Source organism: Melospiza georgiana, chromosome 19, assembly GCF_028018845.1.
Source record: "Melospiza georgiana isolate bMelGeo1 chromosome 19, bMelGeo1.pri, whole genome shotgun sequence".
NCBI classification, from domain to species: domain Eukaryota; kingdom Metazoa; phylum Chordata; class Aves; order Passeriformes; family Passerellidae; genus Melospiza; species Melospiza georgiana.
In genome coordinates, this window is record NC_080448.1 from 9,683,477 (window position 1) to 9,707,634 (window position 24,158).

Genomic DNA, 24,158 nt, shown 5'->3' on the forward strand with positions numbered 1-24,158 from the left:
GTTAAAACTCTCCTTTCCCTTTGGCTAGTGCCTTGCATAAATAACCACCTGAAGAGCAGAGCTGCAGAAGCCAATGCTCAGAGTATGGCACTTCCCAAAACTCTGTCCCACTGCAAAAGACAGTGTGAAGTTCTTGTTGCTGCCTATGCCAGAAAAGGAAATCAAGATTAGCTAGGTAAGGGCAAAAGGCACTCCTTATGGATTGCTTAAATCAGCAGGAATCAATCATCCAGTCCAATCCAAATCCTCTAGTTGCTTTCTGCCTTAAGATAACTAGAAACAGGTTTATGTTATACTAAGATAAAGCAGCCTTAAACCAGAGTAAGCCCTTATGTGAAAACCTCTCCTTTTTGGGAGGAAAGGAGAACTTGCCTTTGAGGTCAGCTCTAAATGAGCTCCAATTACAGCCATATAGGCCATGTGGGATTTGGAAAAGCAACACAGATCAGCAAAAGAAAATCACCTCTGTAGACTCTGCCTGGCTGGTCTGGCCCAGGCAGCTCCCCTGGCACTGAGCCCGTGGGCAGGAGAGTGAAAGCAGCACTGGGACAGGGAGCCAGCCCTCACCCTCAGCTGCCAGGAGAGGCAGTGCCATACACAGTCAGGCACATGCAGACCATGAGGACGGTCTCACTACGCACAAAACAGCAACAGTCTGACCCAGCAAAAAACAAAACACACCCAGTGAGGGCACAGAGGAATTTGACTCCTGTAGTGCAGAGAAATCCAGGACAAGTGGGTGAATGAAAGTGTGTCCTTTTCTGACAGGTGAGACCTTACCCACTTCCAGTGGCACTTGTCTCCCCTGGGAGAGAGCCCTGAGTATCATGGCACCATCTCTGGAGAGGTGGGAAGTGGGTGTGCAAGAGAAGTCCTTAAGCTGGGACAGGTTTTAGGTCAGTGACACAATTGACCACGTGGATCCTGCCCCTGCAGCCCCCACGTCTATCTGTGTGTCTTACTCTCATTGTGAAGCTGGGCCAGACGCTCTGGGGCAGCAGACTCTGCCTGCCAGAGTCAAAACACTGCACATGGGCTCCCTGTGCATGCCAAGCTCTCCAGGGCATGCACTGGAGCCAGCACTCACACCATAAGCTCTTTGTGTTCCTGGTCATTCAAAACCAAGAGAAAGAGAAATCTGGTTTTGAGAACTGTTTATCAGCCCAGTGCTTCCAAGATCCTCAATCTCATGAGTAGAGAAAATGAACAGCCCCCTCAGCTTGCTGCCTAACCAAAGGGACAGCAAGCAGGGCATGCATTCTGCCTGCCAGGGCAGGGCAGTCCCACTGAGTGAGGAGTGTGTGGCAGGAGGACAAAGCAAGGAGCCTGCACAGCTCTGCAGTGCAGCACGTTCCCAGCTCCATTCACGCGGATATGGAAAGCCGCCACTCAGTCTCTGGTGCATATTTAAATGCTCATTCTGAATGGCCAATTAGTCAGAAGTGGAATGTTTCTGCATTCACAGAGGAGCTATTTTAAGATTACATTATGCTCTCTGCTTCCATTAATAGGTACAAATAAAAAAAAAGGAAAGGCGTTACACCCAGCAATGCATTTGTCTCAGACTCGAGTGCTGCATGTCCAAAATCCCAGCACAGGAAAGTTGATGAGTTCTGTTATTGACAGGCCACATTCCTCCTCACGGCTCCAGGGATCACCCAGTCATCAGGCTTGCCAAATCTTGATGGAACAAGTCAAATCTCTGTGTTCACTGGCCACCTCTGCTGCAGGCCTGTCAACCTGCATCTTCTAGAGCTGTGTTAAACCTCGTGGAAGTCACCACACTGAGAGAAGTTAAACCAGACCAGAGCAGCATCTCACGTGTCCTGCAGCTCCGGAGGAGGCTGACCCAGATACTCTCATTCCAGACACCACTTTCCCTGCTCGTGTTGCTCCCCAGGGCTGCCTTCACTCAACCATAACCAGTGCACATCTATACCCCTCCAGTGCCTCTGCATCCCCTTCCAGGCCCTGGAGGACCACAGATATTTGACAAGCTGAAAGTTCACAGAAACTCATTTTGGAGTAAATAGAGAACTCTCAGGTTCCTTAAGCTAACAAAACTAAAATCACTAAATGCTGTTGAGCTTTCATGAAAAACAAAGGCAGTTTTAGGGAGAACACACATTTATGTTTGGCCAAGACCGACCCCTCCCAATCTCTCCTGCATGTGTTAGGAATGCAGCTGTATCCATAACATCCACACACACTCATCCATCAACTCCCACATCCACATTTGTTTCTTCCACCCTCTCCAAGCCTGGGCTGTGATATCAGGGTTTGATCAGTGTGGTTTTCTGAGGAGGGGGACTGGAAGAGTTGAGAAGGGAAGCATGGATACAAGCATTGTGCCAAACATCTCACAGAAGTTCCATGCCAATGCCACAACGGACATTATTTTAATTCCAAAAATCAATAATCTTAACACAGGACAGACTGAGTAGAGTCAGTTTTCTGTCAAAGGTTTTGCTTTCACTAACAGGCTTATCCAGATCATTTTGAAGATCAAAACCACAGAATCCAACAGGTACAGGTATAATAAATCTCATTAAAACCAGAGCAGGTCATCCCTCTGATGAACTTAAGCTGTAGATCCTTCTAATACTCTTGAAGCAAGCTTGGGTGACCAGCCAAACGAGGATTCCCTCAGCTCACAAATCCACATCTCCTGAGCCAAGTGGAAATACTGTATGAGCTAAGGAAAACAGAGTTTTGTGTGTGGGTTGGGTTTTTTTTTAAAATAATGTGAAGAGCAAGCAAAAAGTCTCAAATTATGCAGCAAAAATAAGAGAGTCAGAGCTGAAAATAAAATCCAACTTGGAGAAAAGAGGTGATATAAAAACATTGTATTAAACCAATGTTACTTTGATGTTGGATTCAAATCTAAAGAAATGCTTAGCCCACGCAGACATAAAAACTACAAAAAACCCTCATAGTATGGGAACTGTATAAGGTACAGCTCTGCTGAAACATGATTTACACAAATGCAGAGGGGGAAATGCAGAGCATTCAACAGCAGTAGCAGCACAAATGTATGTGTATGTGTATGTATGTGTGTATATAAATGAAAAACAGCATTACATGATGTCAGGAAAATAAACAGGATGCCCAGTGCTGGAAAGTGCTGCTTAAAACAAACCTAAAACAAACCTTGTGAGTCCTCACTCCTGGGAGGGCTCTGCTTCCACTGGACACAGACATCACAGGCAGGCAGTGGGACAAGGAGCTGGAGACTCACTGATAGAATTTTTATTGCTCCAAACTTTGGCCATCGTGGAGAAACCAAAAATTCTTGGCACAGATACAGTAATTTCAACTTTGTTCATTTTACTGCAGTAATAAAGATATTGCTTTACAGATGCCACATTTGATATATGCACAAAATGTGGATCAGAAAGGCAGTTTCTAACTTTCTCAGTTAAGGCACACCCACCCACCAAGGATTAAAAAAATCTTTTCTCCCAAGATGTCAAGGTATTTTTTTTTTACCAAAGCATTGGGTTTTCCTTGTTTTTAACAAGGGTAGTAAGAGAAAAACTCAGCTGTTAATGCAGAAAACAATTCTGTGAAACTATGGAAGAGGCAAAAATCCTGGGTTGCATTTAACTAGGGAACAAGGTCACAAATTAAGCAGTCTGAGAATTTCTGGTAGCTTAGCCCTGAATCAGTTCCCCCCCACACCTTTTTTATTTTTTTCTCCCAACCCCCTCCACTACTTAGCTCAAAATGCAAGCCCAACAAGAACACATGATACAGCCTGCATTGGTACAGGCAAATACATGGCTAAGTCACAGGAGCACATTCTTGAGAGCTCATAAACCATCACATGACAAACATCACAAGAAGTCAATTTACTAAACTCAATTTAAACTTGAAGAAGTTAATAATAATAAAAGTCACAATGGGAATGTCTCTTAGAGAAGGAGAGGCTGCACTTGAAAAGAAAGCAACAAACAACAAAGCCAAGATCAGTTCTCATGTTATTTGAAACTTCTGATTTCTAGTGCTACACATGCAAACTGGTATTGCTTACAAGTCCCTGATAAATACTTGTAGTTACACAGCTTACAGCAAAAGCTGACCAGCAGCCAGTTAAGATCTTATCAATAAGCCTCTCACAAACAAATACTGAATTTTATTGCAAGCACTTGAGCTAAGTCTTTCCTGATTCTACATGTCTGAAAACCAGCATCCTGTTCATCTGCTGTATGCAAGGCACAATCCTCCTTAGCTGTCACAAAGTATTGACAGCTATTCAGAACACACACAAGCTCTGCTTCCAGCTCCAAGCAGACAAATGGAAATAAAAGCAGAACTGCCTCTTAACAAGATGTCATTGTACAAACTGATGTTCATGCTTTACCTGCATTGATTTCTGCACCAGGACAAAGGAACTTGTTTTTTAATTACAAGAACCATTTTCATTGGAAAAGTCTCAAAGCTACATGAACATTTTATCCTGACAATTTAATTAGGGATTGGTCCAATTCTAGTGCTCAGCATCCAGGGATCCTGAAGGCTCTTAACTGTTTAAAGAGGCTGCAGTGATCTGCAGGCCTACCATCAAACAGATCACTGTAGACTCATCCTTGGGATTAAGTCATCTCTATTTGTGAGCCCTTATGTGATGATCTGTTACAGAGCGTAAGAACTGCATGAAAGCCTCTTCAAGGCCTTCACCACCATCTGTGAATTACATTATTAACAATGGTATGAACTTCCTAAGAGCATCTGGTTCTCTCCCCACCCCCTTCTCAGATCACTGGGAAGAGCTCTTCAGTATCAAAACAGGCACAGGCAAAGCTGTTTTCCTCTTTTCCTTGCTTCCCTACCTCCTCCCACCCTTCAGCAGCACAGGATAGACGGGGCTCAGCTCCCCATTTCCATGCCCTGCATGTTTTCTGCACAACCCCTGTTATTGTTAAATAAGGATGGACAAAGACAACTCTGTGATGGGTGTACCACAGGCATTTTACTGGGAAAAGAGGAAGCTTACTTCATCATTTTGCAGAGGCAGCATCTGAAGTATGCTGAGAACTGTGCTGAGGCACAACGGGGACTGCACAGTCCCACCCCAGGACTCACTTCCCACCAGCACAATTCCTGACATTAACCAAAACCAGGCAGCAGCCACTCAGCCAGCTTCAGCAGTTACTGCTGTAGCAATAACTTTCTAGATGCAAAGAAGTATTTTGTCATCCAATTCTTCTCCCACCAAGGATGTTTTAGCAGTTGATTCTGAAATCGTGCCAGCTTCTTGTAAACAAGAAGGAGGAAGAAGCAGCATCGCCTGGGATGCTGGAGCACACTCTCCACTGAACTTTGCACAGAGTTCACATCAAACAGCCTCCTTGGCTGCTCTCAGGGATCATTTACTCTTGCAGGAACGGAGCCTTCCTATCTTGTTTTCTACTGCTTGTTCTCCAAACCCAGCTTCTCCTCTTGCTCTCTAAGTAGGGCTCTCGTTGCCTCGACTCTCTGTGCTCATCAGCAGCCGTTTTTCCACTCTGTTTTGCACAATACCACTCTTTAGTTGCACAACAGCTTGCAATTCAGGCATCCTTACAGCCCTGTAACACACAGCATCTTCCTCTGTCCTAAGTTAGCAGCAATGTTTCTTGAAAGAAAAGAGCAACATTATGGGCAGCTCCATAAAGACTTGTATTCAGAGGGAAACAGAATCCAAAACTAACAATCCTGCAATGTGCAGTAACAGGCAGAAAATACTGGGTGGAGGGAGCAAGACAAAACTGTTTCTGCACAAATGCACATGAACCCTTCTAACAAACTGTTTCTCTTATGCCCATGTTTCAAATAAATAATCAGACACATGTTGATGTGCTTGGACAGTTGCATCTAGAATGTGCTGCTACTGTAATTAAACGAAAATACAAAATTTCTTCAAGTTTAAAAAATAATAGGCAAGTATTTGGGGTCACCATGAGTCCAATGTTGCCCGAATCCACGCCCTTTGTGTGGGCTGTAAGAGGAAGTCTCAGCTACTGAGCTGACCTCAAGCTACAGGAGGGGAGGAGGCCTCCAGGGCCGTTCTGCCAGGGTTTAATCTCATTATGGTCACTCAGCTTTGGCACCAGGCAGGTCAAGATGAAGATGGACCACTATTCAAACTTCTGGGAAAGCACATGGTTGTGTTTTCACACAGCCATTTAAAAAAGTCAAGGGAGCCACAAGAAAATTAAGCAAGTTTTATGAGTGGCTTTAGATGGATGGCTTGACAACAGAATCTTGACTTATTCCCTGCAGTTTATTGGGAGGGATGCAGGGAGAAGAAAAGTCAAGAAGCTGCCAAATGTTAGAGCAAATTAGTGGCAATTAGAGATAGGCTCTGCCAAGCCCAGGTCCCAGCATACAGTGGGAGCATGGTGTCCTATCAACAGGATCTTTATAACACTGGTATCTGGAACAGTAGCAACTAAAACTGGAATGAATTCCCATCTTTCAAACAGTATGTACAGGTGATCATGTAATCAAATTAATTAATATTTTGCTAAATCAGTGCATTGAATATTACCCGATGAGCTCATTTTTGGAGGCAGTTCAACGCCTCACTTCTAGGACTGATGTCAGTGTCACATGCTTGGAGAGGATCAGTCTGCAGCTGGATATTTTAAAGCCTTCTATTAGGAGCATAGAAAAGTCAGCGGATTTCAACAGCATCAACCAATGAATTTTTGTTTTATCACAACAATTTAGTCACCAGACCCCACTGTCAATATCTCTGTGAGAATATCAGGCCATTTCAGACACTTCAAATCACCAGACGGAAACTGAAGAGCGCAGCAACTGAGTTGTTCCAACAGAGAAAGTTGTGTTTCAACAGGAAAGGAAATCAACAGAAAGACAAGGAAACAGGAAACTCTGATTCTGACTGGCTCCTGATAAAATAATTAACCTTTGAGAAACTAAACTCAGCAGCTGTAAAAATACATAAACAAACAAACAGTAGCAGAGCAAAGGGTGTTGAGCATCAGCAGCACAAATGCTCCAGGCAGCAACATTCAACCCTGAGTTCAAATCCCATTCACTCACAGACCAACTGTGATGTCATCCTTTATTCTGACATAATGCAGGATGTCACTGCAGTTCAGTGGCAAGTGTTCATGCAGGATCTGTGAAGTCTCTGCACTTTGATGCTCGCTGCTTCACTTTGTACCAACAAGCAGGAACAGATTTGCATTACACAAATAAGCCGTGTCTTTATTGTGCAACTGCATGCGACTTTTTGGGAGAAAAACAATGCTCAAATACAAGGAGTGCTGTGTGCATCAGGCTCAGAGTGGGTGGCAGTGATGTTGTCAGAAAGCACCGCTTACCTCCACACCCATTGACTTCAGCAGAAGGCTACATACGAAAAGTCTCTGAAGATGAAGCTCAAGTGTTCCCTAACCCATGGCGCTGTCCATACACTATACTTAAGAAAGAGACAAAACAAAAACCACAGAAGTGAAGCAGCATGAAATTGCAGGGTTTGGGTTTTTAGTTTTTAAAGACTCTTGCAGTCCTTGTTCCAGTTAAGAAATCCAACTCTAAACCCATCAGTTGTGAGCAAGCCCTTCCCCACACTGCCTGAGCTTTTGCCATGTCTGGGGTGTAGGATGAGAATCATGGTGTTTAAGGCATGCTTAGAGTGCTCCCAGAAGACCTTGGATGAAGATGTGTTAAAGCTTCACAGTCAAGTCAGCTGTTAAATTGTTCAGTGAGACTGCCTAGGCCAGTCAGGGGCTGTACCAAACCCCACTGCCCTCACATGCAGTACTGGACACAGCCTGTTTTAAAGGTCCCTGGAAGCTTTTGTCCATAAAGTTCACAAACTCTGCATGGACAGATCAGTTCACCCTCACCCAGGCTACTGATTTAATTTGTAATAGTTTTAAGAACGGCAGAGTCAAAGGCAGGAAGCCCTAAGGCTCAGTGAATGTGAAGCCCCATCCACAGGACTGCAGAGCAAGGAGCAGCTCAGATCCCTCCAGAGGAGCTGGCAGATACAGATATTTGAACTTCAGCATGTGATAGACCCTCCTTGCACTCTGTGAACTTATGGGAGGATAAATATGCTTGGTGCCCAGGCTGCATTTGGGGTCAGGGAAGGTTTCTATAACCAAGACAAACTCCCAGTATTCCTAGCAGTTAACTCCAGAGGCATGTGACGATTTTCAGATTGCAGCTTTTATCCCAGTTGCAGAAAGACAAGACTGAAGGAAATAACAAGATCCTTACATGTCCAAGCTCTCATTTAGCTGCCTGTGGTTCAGCAAAGCATTCCCTCTCATTTTAAGATGAGGCTTATAAATTCAGTGTACCCCAAAGATTTCAAAGCGAGCAGAATGCATCCTTCATTCCAAACTAACCCATCTCAGCCAGAATTCCTCCATACAGAATTCCAATTTTTTCCAGAGGTTTGAAGCTATTTGGCAGTTGTACGACACTCAGACCAGCCTGCACATTTCTCTCTCTCTCTTTTTTATTTTTTTATTTTAGACTTAATGTAGCATGTGCTCTCAGAAAGGTTTACAATGCAGCCTTTTGTAGTTGACTTGCTCCAAGCTGGGCCACTGCCAGGTTGTTATCAATGACATTTTAAGGCAGATGAATGAAGTTCTTATTACAGTGACAAGCAGAATTGTGATATGGCACATGCATACACTGAAAGAAGAGAGCTTGCTATTAGTTTGTCAGGTTAATAAATAAATAGCAATTTCATGAATAAAAGCCTTTTATTAGGAAACCAATGAACAAAATTAATATTTATAAAGCTTTAGTGGTTTAGGGCACCCTTTAAAATAAGATTATTCATTTCAGTCACAGTCACCATCATGGATTAGAGATTCTTGAACACAGCTTCCCCTCCTAATTCTCTTATCATAGCAGTGCAAGGCAGAAAGCAAAGCTCTGCCTTCTGAACTGCTCAGGCCAGACTCAGTTTGAGATTGACAATCCTGAAGGCCCATGACATCAAACATTTCTGTTACATCTCCAGGACTGCAGCTAAAGACTGCACCTGTTGGAAGAACTGTTGGTTCCTTATCACAGCAGGAAATTCTCACGTTTTACACAGCGTGCTTCCACACCACACAGAGCACTGAACCTGAGCCAAGCCACAAAGAGCAAGGCTGCACGTCAGACAAAATATCAGCACTGGGCCAGGAAATCGCTCCCCATCCACCCCCAGAAGAGAATCTGCACCAAAACCCTGCTGGCATCTCTCACCCTTCAGGGTTCTTCAGCATCTCCCACAGCACATGCAGAGAATGTTCACCACCAAAGTGAAGTTTCAGGAGGGTGGAGTATGTCAAGGATGTCCCACTTCTCAGCAAGCAAATGAAATTCTGACACACACAGACTGTTTCTCACCTCAAGCTGTCTCTGTCTTGTGCTGCCTTTGGCTCAAGGCATTCTGTGCTCACCTGTCCTAAAATCAAACTTGCAAGTTTAAATTTTAAATAAGCTGAGTAATTTTGGGTTGGGTTTTGTGGGGCTGTTTAGTTTTGGTTTTGTTGGGTTTTTTTATTACTTTACTTCTTAAATGGGGCACTTCTCAAATTCAGGACCAAGACGTGAGCAAGTGCTCAAGCTTAAAAATTTATTTTGGCTCATTCCATCTTCTCCTCAAATACTAAAAAAAAAGTTCTCAAACTTTTCCCTTCTCCTCAAGGCAAAGTCAAGTTTGAACTTTCTCAGTCATATGAGAAGCAGAGAGAAACTGCCCCAAAATAACCATCTCAGCCATGTATGGTCAACATGAACAGATCTGAGTTAAACAGAGCTTCCTCCCCACCAGAGCAGTTTCTGGTTTATGTGTAAAGGAGAAAAATTCCACTTCAAGGACCAGAAGTGTGGGTTGCAGAAGCGTGTGGCACAGTTGTTATCTTTGCAGCATGATGCACAAGATGAAACCAGGGATCTGTGCAGTCTATGTGAAAAATATTCACTTCACCCACTGAGACTGTGCAAACTCTATTCCAGTCATACTATAAATGTTAACTAGTAATACCTCCCTTGCCCTAAAGTATCCTACAACTATGGGCAGCTTTTGGGAAGGGGGTTGAAAATATGCTCTGCTCATATTGGTTTTCCCTGATAAACCTTTATTTGAGATTCAGGAGCAGGGCAGAAGCTGCATTGAAGGACAATTCCCTCCCAGGACCAAGGCAGCCACACAGGGAAGTGCTGAGGGATGCAGTGGCAGGCAAACACTAAAAGCAAAAGATAATATATTAATATTTGATTCCCATCTGCAGCTGTACTGACAAGTTTATGCAATATTAAACTCGACCCACACTACAGGGGTAGCTACTGTCTCATGATTCATTAAGAGGTGGAATTCAGGCTTACACATTCTAATAACTGCTGCTGAACCAAAATACTACCAAGGAGGAAGGAACACCACAAAGAACAAAAAGGTCTAAGTTGTCCTGTTTCACTTCACTTTTTGAAGTCACAAGCTTGCTCCCCCATGTAAGCACAACTCAGCTGAAAAAAACCCAGAGCAAACTCGCAGTAATCAAACTCACTAGATGTTACATAAAAATATTTGGTTAGAGTGTGAATGAAATAGTTGTTAACCATTCTGCAATGTGAAAGGGCAAAGGGCAGGGCTGTCACTTCAAGGTTTGCACTTCACTCAGGAAGACAATACAGCACGTAGCTGTTTCCTGACACATCTTGAAGCACTGTATTTAAATGCAGTGGTTTCAGCATCTCTGAAGTACATGCCCAGAGCTGTTTGTCCTTAAACTACTTAAAACTGCTGAGGAGGACTTTGGAAAGGAAAACAAAAAAGAATGACAACAGAAACAAAGAACAAAAAAAGAATCAATCCTTATTCCAGAAACACCTTTATCTCATCACCTAGCACTTCCTCTTGTACCTAGGTTTAGCTGCTCTCTGTAGGTCAGAAAGCTGAGTCACTTCCCTGCCTGCCCCACAGCAGCTCATGAGCTAAATTTCCAGTGTGACACCCAGTTTCCTACTGAAGATGCTCCAGGACTCAGGGAACAGCAGGCTCCAAAGGATACCTGCTACTATACAAGAAGCTCACAGACATCAGCTGACTCTCTGCAGTCCATTCAGAGCTTCAGGGACCTGTGGAAAACTCCATTTTTAGATGCACTGAGTGAAAGGGTTGGTCCTGCACCACTCAGAGAGTCAAACCACCTTTAACTACCAACCAGCACTCCTTTGGAAAGCAAAGCACTTTACACATGCAAGGCACATGCCCTATCCCTCCCTCTCATCATCCTGTAAAATGAAAAGATGAAAAGCATGACATGTTTTGTTTCAGGATTTTTTCTGAAGAATCCTAATGTACACAATTCTCAGATGTCAGCTGTTGAAGCTAAACCAAGCCAGTTGAACAAGTCTTAAAAGTTCTTGCTGCAATTTTAAATATGATAGTTCTGTACATCAAAACAGAAGGGACATGGTAGCAGCCAATGAGAACAGGACAGCCACAGTTCCCTGGGCAGGACTGCCTTTCCACATTAAAATTCACTTTTTGGATATTTAATTCAGTTACAAGTTGCAGTCCAACTCCTGAGACAACATCTCTGGAATTCACTTCCCCAAGATCTCCTGTGCTTCTCCATCGGCAGAGCAGTGGAAAGCTCAAGCCTCAAAGGCACCTCCTGAGCTCTGCTATGAGCTCAGCACAGGGACAGTGTGATCCCTGATAAAACACTTCTTTCAAAACAGCTCAGATGAAATGCTCTAATGTCTTTGATTACTCCAGTACAAGAAGTTTACACTGTGCCCTTAAGTTCCCCAGTAATTTCACCCTGAAACAGCCCCCACCAATGCAGTAACTTCATTATTTCCACGAAGCCTCAGTTCAGGAGCGTCTGGGGAGGAAGAGGAGGAGGAGCAGCGCACCCAGGAGCAGCACAAGGCGTTTCAGCGATGCCAGGGGCGTTGCACGGGCCGGGGCCATGGGGAGTTCACGTCACAGGGCATTTGCCAGGAGCTCCATGAGCGCTGGCATGCACGGCAAGGGCGCGTCTCACCATGGAAGCAACAAGCTGCTAAACGCTGTGACTCATCTCACAGCAACGGAGCAGCCTGCAGTGAGCAACGCCGATAAGATGCATATTCAGAGGAATTCTATTTGGGCAAAAAGCTATTGACACATGCAAACCCCTGTATACAGAAGCCTCCCCAAACGCTGACTAAAACACATGAGCACACACAGTGCAATGTTGCAGTATTGTGATAAGACATTTTTGTAGGTGGTTGGGTTGACAGTAATTTTATATGGCCCAACTGAGAAATGTAAAAATGGCTTTTAGCCCTCATAATTTTTTACCCCTTTAAACAGAGGAACAGCTTCCAGCCAAAAGGTAAGAAACAGCGTGTGCCTTGCTTCCAATAAGTCTCACCTCTTCTCCTGCTTCCAAGGCTCCCCTTTTATGCAAAATATATGAGCTTCACTGTCACTACCTAATAATCAAATTAGAAGGACCCTCAGGCAAATCACTGGCACAGAGTGGAGGTATCTTTAATTCAGACTGAACTAAACAACTGGAACACCTGGAGCAGGCAGCTGACCAGCCCAAGTGCTCCTGAGTGGCAGGGCCAGCTCATGTGAAGGCAGCACTGCTCACAAAGCAGCAGCTCCGTTTGTGCTCCTCGCTGATGGCACCAGCAGGAGTCAGACGTGAAGACTCAAAGCCTGCAGAGCCCCCTGCTTCAGCTGGCCCTGGGAGGATGTGGCTTCTTGTGACTGAAGAATGAAACCCTGAGCTGCAGGCTGTGATCAGGGAGCAGCTTCACTGAGCTAAGCTGCCCAAAGGCTATTTCCTTTTTTTTTTTCTTTTTTTTTCATTTCCCAAGACAGAAGAGTTGCAGCTTTAGATCTTTCAGGATTTTTTCCAGTAACTGGAAATCCTCAGGCATTACCCCTGCATAAAGGCAGCTCTCTTACACTAAAATATTTCCAGCAGACTGCTTTGTGGATGGCAGTCTCTGCTCAAAATAGCATTTTCCACTTAAATAAACATGTCACTGGCTCCCAGAATGACTGTAGATGCTACTGTACCCAGCCCTTTTCAACTTATTTTTATTTCTTAAACAGCAAGAATCAATACTGGTCAGGTAATGACTCATTACAGCATCACAAGCTATTTGCATTTTCAAATTACAAGCTCCTTTTCAAAACACAAGAATTTATGAGCCACTGGAACTCAAGAGGTGAATACTGAAATCAAGCTATCACTGAGATATGCTACCAAAGGAGTTAGATCTCTTTTAAAAAGTGAAGATTTTTTTCATGCACTCTGCAAGTTTTAAGAGTGTTTCTCAGTGGTTCTCAGTGAGGCTCCAATTCCACTGTCATCATCCTCCTCCTCAGCTGCAAATGCTGTTCTCACCTCTGTGGGGACATTGCATTTCATGCAGATCCTAGAGGAAACCTGCTCAGTGTGTATACAAGAGGCAGCAGAAATTCCAGAGAAGGACAGCTCTTCTGTCACAGTTTAACCACCAAACTGCTTTAGGAACAGCAGAGTCTCACCACACATGAATGCATTTACAAAAATTATCTGTGCTCCAACAGCCTGGTCTTGTCCAGCTGCAGAGAAATCATCTTTTAACAATAACAGCATCACACCCAGCGAGAGGTGGAGGCCTCCTGGTTCCCTCACAGGGCTTTCAGCAGAAACTTAAAAGATGGGATGTTACAGATCACCTCACTGAAGCAGTTTTATCTCCCAGATGGTGGCACCAGAGGAAACAGGTACCTGTGGGGCACTGCAAGGTTTGCCTAAAGCAGGAATCAGCTCATTCTTCTGGGCCACTGCCTCCAAAACCTTCAGTTTTTAGAGCTCTGGCTATGCCTGAAAGACATCAGCTGGAGAAAACCAAGAAACAATAGATGATCTGTACTGATCAGAGTTTTTTAAATATTAGGCATTCCTAACTTTACTCAATATTTCATAAGAAGCTTCTGATGGCCCAGCTACATTTTAGTTCCTCCAAAAATCAACTCTCCATAACCTTACCCATGCAGCAGCAATCAAGATCTTCATTTATTTATTTAAAAAAAGGAAAGTAGAAAAATAATTCTATGTGAGATAGACTGGACTTATCAGTGATTAAGTAAACTCACAATTACCACATTGTCTAACAGCAATTACAGGACCAGGGGGAGAGAAATTTTATATTTAGCTTCTCCATAAAGAAGTGGGGAAAATATTTCCTGAACATTCTACCAGCAAGGAGCTTCCAAGCACAACATGACAGACACTCCCAAACACATTTCCAGGCCTATGCTTCCTGCTCAAGCTGTTCTCCTGGGATTAAAGAGGGCAAGTCCAATGGTTTAGGTTTTAATTTGCTGTAGCATATTTTTTTTCCCAAACTGTGCATTTTAGAACAATATATACCCAGTGTCTCCTCTCTTTTTGGGTCAGTCGGTCCCTTCCAATAAAAGCATATTGTCTCCCTCAGGGTAGGGAAGACAAGTGAACTGTGAGAGCAGCCAGGGCCAGATTGCCTGCCCAGCTTCTTCACTTCTCAGGAAAGAGATATAACAAACAAAAGGAAAATACCATTTTCTAGAAATTACAGATCCAATTTTTTGGTACCTGTGCATCAAAAATACTTTAAAAGGCCAAGAATCAACAGATTATTTTCAATACAGGTAATTATCAGCCAAGAACTGCATTAGCACCAAGGAGCTCATGGCATCTTTGTATTTTACTGTAGCATGGCCCTGCCTGCCACCCCTTTTTGCTAACATGGCACATCAGAAGACAACTGCTCTGCTGTAAGGATTGAAGATTGCAGTCTTATTTCTCAAGAGTGACTGCATAACCAAAGGCCAAAACAAACAGCAAAAGTCTGGACAGACAATTAAAGGAATTTTACAAGTCATCAAGCAACCAGAGGGCTGTAAATGTATAATCAACACTTTGCATGAACTGCCCTGAAATGAATGCTCATGAGATGCTCTGTGGCAATGGGAACAAGATAAAAACCTATAAATAAAAGCTGTCCAATTTCAGAGTGATTCAGATCAGCTATTCCCCTGAATCTGTAAGAGCCAATTATAACAGTTTATAGGGCACACTTAATGCAAAAAATCCAGTTTGAGGACACCAATTTCACCCTTTCTCCTTGTCTGAGGAGTTTATCTCTGAAGCAAAAAGACATCAAGCAATTTAAAAAGAGAATCCTTTTCTGTCCTCAAAATTCTTAGTGACCTGGAAACAGAATTAGACACAGCCATATGCTTGCACACTCACATGCCTCTCCTTGGCCACAAGTTGAAGCAGCTAAGTTCCAGCAGTTACCAGATAATCTTTGCTCAAAACAGCAAGGACAGACCCTTACCCTACTGATAAAATTACTGAGCAAGATGAGTTTTCATTTAAAGAGGTAACCTGGAGACAGTCAAAGGAAGCTTCCATCAGTTTACTACAGATTGGTTGAAACAATTTGAGTTAAAACTGAAAGAATCAAGTCCTGCTGCAGCTGACAGGGATCCAGGAGAATGGCAAGGTCCAAAACCTTCTTAAGGACTAAAAATGTGTCTGCCCTGCTCACAAACCCTCAGCAGCTGAGGAAGGAGAAGCATCTGAAATGATAAAGATTTGATTGAGAAACAAGAAGTTTGTGGCAAAGGAGGAACACAGCTCTAACAGAAGGAGGGAGAAACAACCCACCCCAGATATCTAAGGGGCTAAAAGGGCAGCCCAGCCCTCAAGTGTGGTTAGGAAGCTGCAACAAGAAATGCAGAAGTGTTCAAACAATAGCAGTTAAGATCGTGATGAAAATCAAGTTCACTTTACACTGCAAGAGGAGTCTGAGAAAGCAGAAGTAATTACAAAGCCCAAAAGCAGGCCAGGAATATGCCACACACTTATTTCTGGTACAGAATACACCTCCATATCATGTCATGGGACAAAGAGAATATAGACACATAAACCCAAGGCTGCATCCTCTGGATTTATCAGGCTCCACAGGGAGTTGTTTATATATTTAACAACTAAGTAGTATCCAAATATCAGCACGATTTTAATTTCATTCAATTGGTTGGGAAACAGCCTGGCTGTTGCAGATGGAAAAGCTTTAGAGAATACAACTAATTGTTCATATATATATAAATATTTAACAAAGAGAGGGTCTATGCATCCAAGTGGGAGAAAGAAGGAAGATGCATCCAAATGGGAGAAAGAAGGAAGATGCCAAGAGAGACCCATCTATTCTCACTAGATGCATTCAATGCTATAAATGTATGGGAAAAGGAATAGTGGAAAGGGTAAAGAAGTCAGAGGGGGAAGAAATCTCTGAAGTAATGCAGCACATTAATATTTATAGCAGGTAAGTATAAGTGAAATTAATCTGTGTTGCTAAGTAAACATACCTTAGGAGAGACATGGGAATGAAAGAGGGGGGAAAAAAACGAGGTAAGTGTTCTGACAGCTAAAATGCCATTGGGGCAGGCAGGACCTGTCAAGCAGCTGATCCAGTTTCAGAAGAGGTTACCTAAGACAACGAGAAATATTTTCAGAGTAGTTGGCTTTTTCATTCCCCCCCACTGAGGATGGAAGCCACTGGGATTTCAACTATTCTCTTCCTCCAAACATTTGCAAATCAGGCCTAACAGCAGTGTGATAATGCATGGGGTTTTTTAAGGATAAATGCTAACTTAGAACTAAGCGTAGAGAAGTGAAAGCAGAGCTATTTTCATTCTCATCCTTGACTGCATCAGAAACAGCACATGGGGGGTAGGTAGCAGCTTAAAGGGTTAACATGCAGGGGGTTATAATAGAGAAATACAAACAACAAACAAAGCAACAGCCTGTCCCAAGTTTAAAGAGCATGGAAAGGCAGAAGCCTTCAAAGCTGCCTGCCCAACCCAGGGCAGCGATGGGAACATCTGTCCTGCTGCACATCTCACTCAGGGATTTGGAATCTGGCCGTTGTGTCTCTCCTGAGCTTGACACAGCCCTATGGAGATTACATGAACCGTTCTAAAAGAAAAGGGGCAGAAAAGCACCTGAGCTGCCCGCAAAGGCAGAGCAGGCACTGGGGATACCCAGAGGGTGCTGTCAGATGAGATCAGCTGAGCACGGCCGGAGCCCCAACCGTGTCAGGTCGCTTCCACACCACGCTTCCCGCCTCTCCCACCGCATACAATGAACACAGAATAAACCGGGCGGATTTATGGCAGCAGCCCCGCGCCGCCGCATCCTTCACAGAAGGGCTGGGCACGAGCGGGACCCTGCGATACCACGAGGGCCGGCAGGGAGCTGCCCTACCCCAGCCCGGGCCTGCTGAGGGGCACCGGGACCCCCGCCCGTCCCCTCGGCTGTCAGCAGGCCGCAGCCCGGGGGTGTGCGAGCCCCGTTCCCGGGCACCGCGGGCCCGCATCGCCCCCGGCCCGGGGCCCGGACACCGGCGGCACCGGGGGGTGAGGCGGAGGGGGTGCGGCGCATGCGCAGAGCCGCGCGCCGGACCCCAACGGCCGCCGAGCGCCGCGCTGCCCTCAGTGCCCGCCGGGACTCACCGAGGCGCAGGGGCTGGAGGTGGCGCTGGGGGTAGGCGAGCGCTGCACCGTGACCAGAGCCATCGAGGCGCGGCGGGGCCCCCCCGTCCGGCCGTCCGGCGGGGGCCTCACTCCATGGCGGGGACAGGGGAAGGGAGCGGAGCGAAGGTGGCGCGGCGGCGACGGCCGCAGGGGGCGGCAGCGGCAGCAGCTCCGCGCGCGCCCGCGGCCTCTCGCCGACTGAGGCGCGGCGGGGCCGGGCCGGCCGGGCACAATGAGGCGCCAGCGCGCACGCGCCGGCTGTCAGCGCGCGCGCGGCGCCGCCCCCTGGCGGCCGTGCCGCGTTAACCCCCGCGGCGCCGGCGGCTCCTGAGGGGTCCCGGCGCTCCCAGCCCCGGTCCCTGAGGGGGCTGGAGGGGCTCGACATCCTCACCCCGGCCCATGAGGGGGCTGCGATGGGCTGGAGGGGCTCGACATCCTCACCCCGGCCCATGAGGGGGCTGCGATGGGCTGGAAGGACTCGACATCCTCACCCCGGCCCATGAGGGGGCTGCAGTGGGCTGGAAGGACTCGACATCCTCACCCCGGCCCATGAGGGGGCTGCAGTGGGCTGGAGGGGCTCGACATCCTCACCCCGGCCCATGAGGGGGCTGGAGGGGCTCGACATCCTCACCCCAATCCCTGAGGGGGCTGCGATGGGCAGGGGGGCCCCGGCATCCCCACCCCGTTCCTGAGGGAGCTGGGGTGCCCCGGCTTCTTCCCCCGCTTGCTGAAGGGCTTTCGGCATCGCCCCCCGCAGTCCCTCAGCCTCATAGATGGCTTTTATTAATTTATGTCAGCAGGGCACCCCCAGTGTGCCTCCTGGCTGGTGACGGTTTGTGGAGTCCCATCTCATCGGGAGCCGTGATGGTGGGTATGGCAACCTCTGGTGAAAGTTGGCATTAATGGTCACATAACAAAAGCTTTTCCTTGGATTAGGCAGCTACAGTAACTCCATAGTGAAAGTAGCATATAACACCTCTTCATACATCAATGCACACGCCCAAACACCAAAAACCAAGTCTAGTGATTACATCTTAAGCATTCAAATATTCCCAGATGCAGAACTGTTGGGTGTTTGGGGGTCTGAAACAAAGGGTTAAGTGCTATTAAACTTCATTTGCTTTGCAGTTTCAGCCTGGTGCCACCGAATTCATCAGAAGGAGGTAATTTGGATCAAGAATCTACAAAATTCATGGGAAGGAGGTGACTGGGATCAAGAATTGTCTCTTGGGCATTGAATGACAACATTATATATGATAACCAGAAACTGTTCTAAACGTTAAACAGAGCAAACTCTTTGTCAGGAGTGTGTATCAACCCATAGATTCCAATTATTATCCATTATTCCATTCGTGACTGATGCTGCTTCAATCTGTTCCTCATGCTGACAGCACTTTTTCCCAGTAAATTTAAGAACTGGAGAGGCCACATGGTCTCTCTTTAGGTTATTCCCCAGTTAAAATAATGATTAGGGAGGCTCCTGTATCTGGGCTGGGCTGCAGTGGAGAAGTCAGGCTTGCTAAGGGAGCATTTTGCCTCCTGGTGGACGGGTGAGGATGGAGGATAAAGGATGGAGGACAGCCTCCCTAAAACAGACTAAACTGAGTTTAGAGTGCAAGCCAGAGTCTTGAACTTGCAAATGTGGGGCTGCTTTCATGCCCACAGCCCATGTTCAGGTATGTCTGCATTGATAGAGAGGATTGATGGAAGACTAAAGTACCCAGAATATTGTAGCTATTCCCTCACCTGAGGCTGGTGTTTCATTCTGGATTTTGATCAAGTCATGCAGGGATTACTATCAAGAAATTATTATTTAAACCATGTTCCAAAGTAGATTTTTGTGTAATTTTCATATATCCCGTAGACCTTCCAGGTATTTGAACAGCAAACACTTTTAAAAAACATTTACCACAGGTAAACAATGGAGTTGCTATCTACAGTTCACTAAAAGTCTGACATATCAGTTATTAGCTACAACAACCACAACTTGTGACAGTTCTCCAGCCTCTAGGAAGGTGTCATTTTCATGTGCAATATTTTGGGGTTTTTTTAGCAGCAGAATTTAAATGTGGAGGAGGAAGCTGTAAGACAGATGTATTGGGATTGAAAAGAGCAATTAGAGGGCAGGCTGTGGTCACAGCATCAGGGTTGGTACAAAAAGCAGACTGGGAGCTTGTGGCCTTATTCCTTCCTGTGCTGTGGTCAGCACCTGCTGCTCCAGCCCAGAGTAGCATTTCAAAGAAGTGGAGCTGTACATGAGCTGGTTTTGTACACATTTCCAAAACTGACTATTTAATACACTGCAAACATTTCCCTGGCTAACACAACTTATTATTACTACATGTTAGGGCTTTTATTGCACAATCTTGGCATCAGCTGCAAAAGACAACAGAGTGCTCCCAAAATGTATCTTACAGAGAAAAACAAAAAAAAAAAAAAAAAAAAAAGATAGAAGAGGCAATTCCAGCAAAACATCTGTGATGACATATTCAGCCCATTATTTTGTCAACAGTGCAAGTATTTGGTGGCATAATAAAAGGATACACTTTGCTTAGCAAAAACATCAAGGAATAACAGCCAAGTTAGAGTACAATTAAAGGTTTGCTTAACCCATGGGATTCCACTTCCAGAAAAATAAAAATAGAGCTGTTTTGATCCATCCTTCTAAGTTCTAGTTGTATATTCTTGTTTGGGGGTTGAAAAAAAAAACACCTTTTTTTTTTTAATTTTGTTTCATTCTCAAAAAGTTTTATAAGTTAATCATAATAGCAACAGAATTCTGAATTGCAAAGGGGAAAAACCAAGCCCACCTGGGAGAAGAGATAACAGGAATTAATCATGAGCAAACTGCTTTGAGGAAAAAGTGCACAATCCAGTTTAAAGCCTCATTTTAAATTACTCCTGAGCTCTAATTTTCTGCTTCATTTTGTTAACATAATTGATGCTAGACTTCAACACATCTTGGAAATGAACTGCAATGAGCATATTTCCTTTTGGTACGTTTCTCCAAATACATAGCAAAGAAATGATAATTTATTACGGTGTATTTTTCACATGAAAGTTGACCTCCTCTATTTCAAGGTTTCTTACAGGCCATCCCATGAAATGGAGACTAATAGAGGGCAGGGCACCTTGCACCTTGACAAATACCATAGATAAAGTCACAGTTCAGTTTTCCTGCAGGTAGGCAATCCAAAGGTTTTGCCACTTCCATTATAAAATACAAAGAAAGAAACAGCATTAGATAAACCTCATTTCCTGGCAGAAATTGCCATAAGTTTCTCATTTGGAAGTTGTGCCTTACCCAAGGGAATTGCTGAACAGGCACCTGATTTACATTCATGTAAATGAGTGCAGAATGCCTGTTGTAGATGTATTTGTCTTTTGCCTTCTCCTTTTCCTGTCATATTATTCTTCAAAGAATATAGGAGAGATTATGAAAGGGGATTCATCAAATTCCTTTAGTTCAGGTTTAAAAGCAGTCTGACAAAATGGCACCGTGCTCTCCCCCCTTGTTAATGCTTGTGTGCCTTTCCTGCAAGGCTGCTTCAAAGCAGCACAAGAAAGAAAGCCTGAAAATGTTTAAATTGAGTTTGTAATTAATTTCTTTTTATGTCTGAGATCCTCACATGTGGTTAACACAGTCCTCCCTTCAGCTGGTAATGGGCTGGAGACAGTTCTGGACTTTGTGAGTCTTGAATCTGAAGGTAACTTGTCACTGGCACCTGCAGATTCTCTGTTTGTGCCCTTAATGTTCTCTGTTGCTATTCATAGTCTTTTCTCGATTTTATTTTATTTTCAGTCATGTGATGCAATGTTCTAAGTTCAGTACAGAAGAGTCTGTTGGGCTGTGCCACAGCCAAAAGACAACCTACAGCAATTTTGAACGTGCAAAGACATAGCAACCTTTGGGATTATTGCTTAGCAACTGCAAACACACAGAGGAGTAAAACTCACAGCCCAGCTCCACAGCAGGTCTGAGAAATCCCTAATTCATTTCAAGATTTTTAATGGTTGATGGGCATATATGAAATCCCTGTTGATTTGCAAAGCCACTTTGAATGCAGGAGGAATAAGATCTATTTTGATACCTGCTCCAAAGGTAAGAAAAACAGTTCTTCAAAGCTTCAGAAAGCAAAGGAGAAAATGTTTCTAAATTTTAATTGTATTGAAAAGATCATGTATGAAAAGTGTATTGGGTTTTTGTGATGAGATAAATATGCTCTATGAAACACATGAGGGAAAGGCAAAATTATTTCTGAGCCATAGAATGTCAAAGAGATTGAACTTTGCTTTTGAAAGGACTTTTATAACTCAAACATCTAGAAAATATTTACCTAAACAAACTTTAGTCATTCCTGGCTTTATCCCACCCATCAAAATTCTCTAACAGAATAACAATGAAGCCATAAGAATATTGTTTATGAGCACATTTGGGTTTTCTGCAGGAAACACTGAGATAATCTTTTTGTACCTGCAGGGATTCCAGCAAGAATATTTTTCTTACAGGAAAGGAGCCAGGGAAGTGGCATCCTACTAAATAATGGAAAGCTTATCTTGCCTTCAGCTTGAACAAAGGCTTACAGGAAACTTTATATCACACTTCAAATTTCCTGGGTGTTTCTAGAGCTTGCCTCTCTGCTCCATGCTCGCTGTTATTTGGGCTCCAGTCGGGAATGCCACAGGCCCTGAGAGCTCCCAATATTATTGTAAAATCAAAGACTTGTAGAATCAGTAAGTTTGGAAAAGACCTCCAAGATCATTGAATCCAACATTTGACCAAACACCACATTGCCAATGTGACCATAGCCCTGAGTGCCACATCCAGTTGTTTCCTGAGCACTCCCAGGGATGGCTCCATCCCTTCCATTGCCTGACCACCCTTTCAGTGGAGAAATTCTTCCTTATGGGCCAAATTCTCAGCTAATGAAAATCACTGAAGGTTATGAGCCAATGGAGTCTTATCCATTGTGTGTCTCTGTAATCCTCCACAAATGCCAAGTTTCATGACCTGATTGTAGCATTCCTTTGTTGTTTATTTTTTTTTGTTTGTTCTTCCATACCCTCTTAGTCTTCTCCATCTGTGCTGCATTAAAGCCCTGGGCACAGTTCTCCATGCTCTGCTTCCATTCCTGGAGTTACGTGGATGCCATGGAATGGAGACAGAACAGTCACACTGCTTGTTTTGTGTTTTGTTTTGGTCAGAGACATGGAGATCCTTCACAAACATTTACTAATCCTCAAAACCATCCTAACAAAAGGTTGAGAGCAGTGTAGAAAACATATTCATCATCTCTGAGAATCAGCCACCTCATAAGGCAGACTGCAGTTGTCACTTTAACATTGCACAGAAACTGCAGAGGGTTTCATAAAGGATGTTTAAGAAATAACAGAAGTATTTGAAACTACAAGAGCAGTTTATTTTGGCACAACAAAACCAGCTGATTTGGAATGTAACCAGAACATTTGGTTAACACCCTGCTTTGAACCAAGGACTCTGGTTTTACAGCTTGTTGAAAGGAACTCACCTAAGCAAGGAACAATTCCACAGGGTGGACAGGTTTCCCTTTCTACCATTGTAAATCCTTTCCAGCTCATGTCCTTTGGTGGCAAAACCAACCACCAACCTAAAACCTTCTCTGTGGGTCAGGTAGGCAGCTTGAGCCATCCCATCCCCAGCAGGAATGTGCCTTTGGAAAAAATTCACTAGAATCTGCCAACAAGCCCATTGAGAAAACAAACCTAGAAATTTAATGCTGTGATGCATCCCACCCATCCAGGCAGTATTTGTACTCCATCAGTGTTAATGAACCAGAAGGTCAACATATCCATAATTAAATTTGTGTGCCAGGAGGGCTGTAGATCACATTTATGCATTTCCTGGAAAGCTGAACTGCCTCAGAACAGCTACAAATGCTTAAACAGGAAGAGCAGTGCATATCAAAAGCAGTGCTATTGCTATGGATACTGAAAGGCCTCAGTGAAAAGCACTTTTAAATAAAAACTTGAAGAGGGCAGAGTGGCAACAAGTTCAGAGTGGAGTTTCATCTCTAATTTGGAATGGTTTTAAATTATTTTTAATATAACCCTTCTCTTGCTGTTGTTTAACACTGACCTGGGGATTTTTCATGCTTTGAATCAAGTAGTAGCCAGTCTTCTGCTCCATTCTGTGTGGGTTAATCCCATTCCAGATGCAGACAGTTATGCATGGAGATATATAGGGACATTTTTCAAATTGTGAGCAGCTCAGTTGCTTCCTGATATTTCACAGAATTAACATTTTAAGCAGTGAAGTTATTGAAATTGTAAAGGGGTTGTTATTTTACAGAGTGATCTACAACATCAACATTATTGTGTGAGCAACTGAATCACAGAATTAATGGTGTAGGTTTCTCCTTTCTGTAGAAGCTCTGCTGACCCATGCACCTGTGTCCTTGCTACCTTAACAAAATGTCCTGAGCAAAAAATATTTGCCACAGTTGAAGTTAAGCAGTTTGTGGGACAAGTTCCTCACTGTTCTTCACAGCCTCAGAAAAGCTGAAGCATGTAGGGGAATCTTGCTCCTGGGTATCTGGAATTTTCCATTACTTGCTTCCTTTGTCTCATATCCACT

General features: G+C 44.3%; 2 protein-coding genes across 2 annotated transcripts in view; one reads left to right on the top strand and one right to left on the bottom strand.

The window, feature by feature from the left end:
- SSH2 (slingshot protein phosphatase 2) overlaps nucleotides 1–17,671 on the bottom strand; it is a 90,184-nt gene extending 72,513 nt beyond the window's left edge. Inside the window, exon 1 of the mRNA XM_058037469.1 lies at nucleotides 17,525–17,671. Coding sequence (XP_057893452.1) covers nucleotides 17,525–17,587 — 63 coding nt within the window. The 5' untranslated portion in view covers nucleotides 17,588–17,671. The remainder of the gene's footprint in view (nucleotides 1–17,524) is intronic.
- EFCAB5 (EF-hand calcium binding domain 5) overlaps nucleotides 17,524–24,158 on the top strand; it is a 35,921-nt gene continuing 29,286 nt past the window's right edge. Inside the window, exons 1-2 of the mRNA XM_058037472.1 lie at nucleotides 17,524–17,555; nucleotides 18,674–18,708. The gene's annotated coding sequence lies outside the window, so the exon portion shown is untranslated. The remainder of the gene's footprint in view (nucleotides 17,556–18,673; nucleotides 18,709–24,158) is intronic.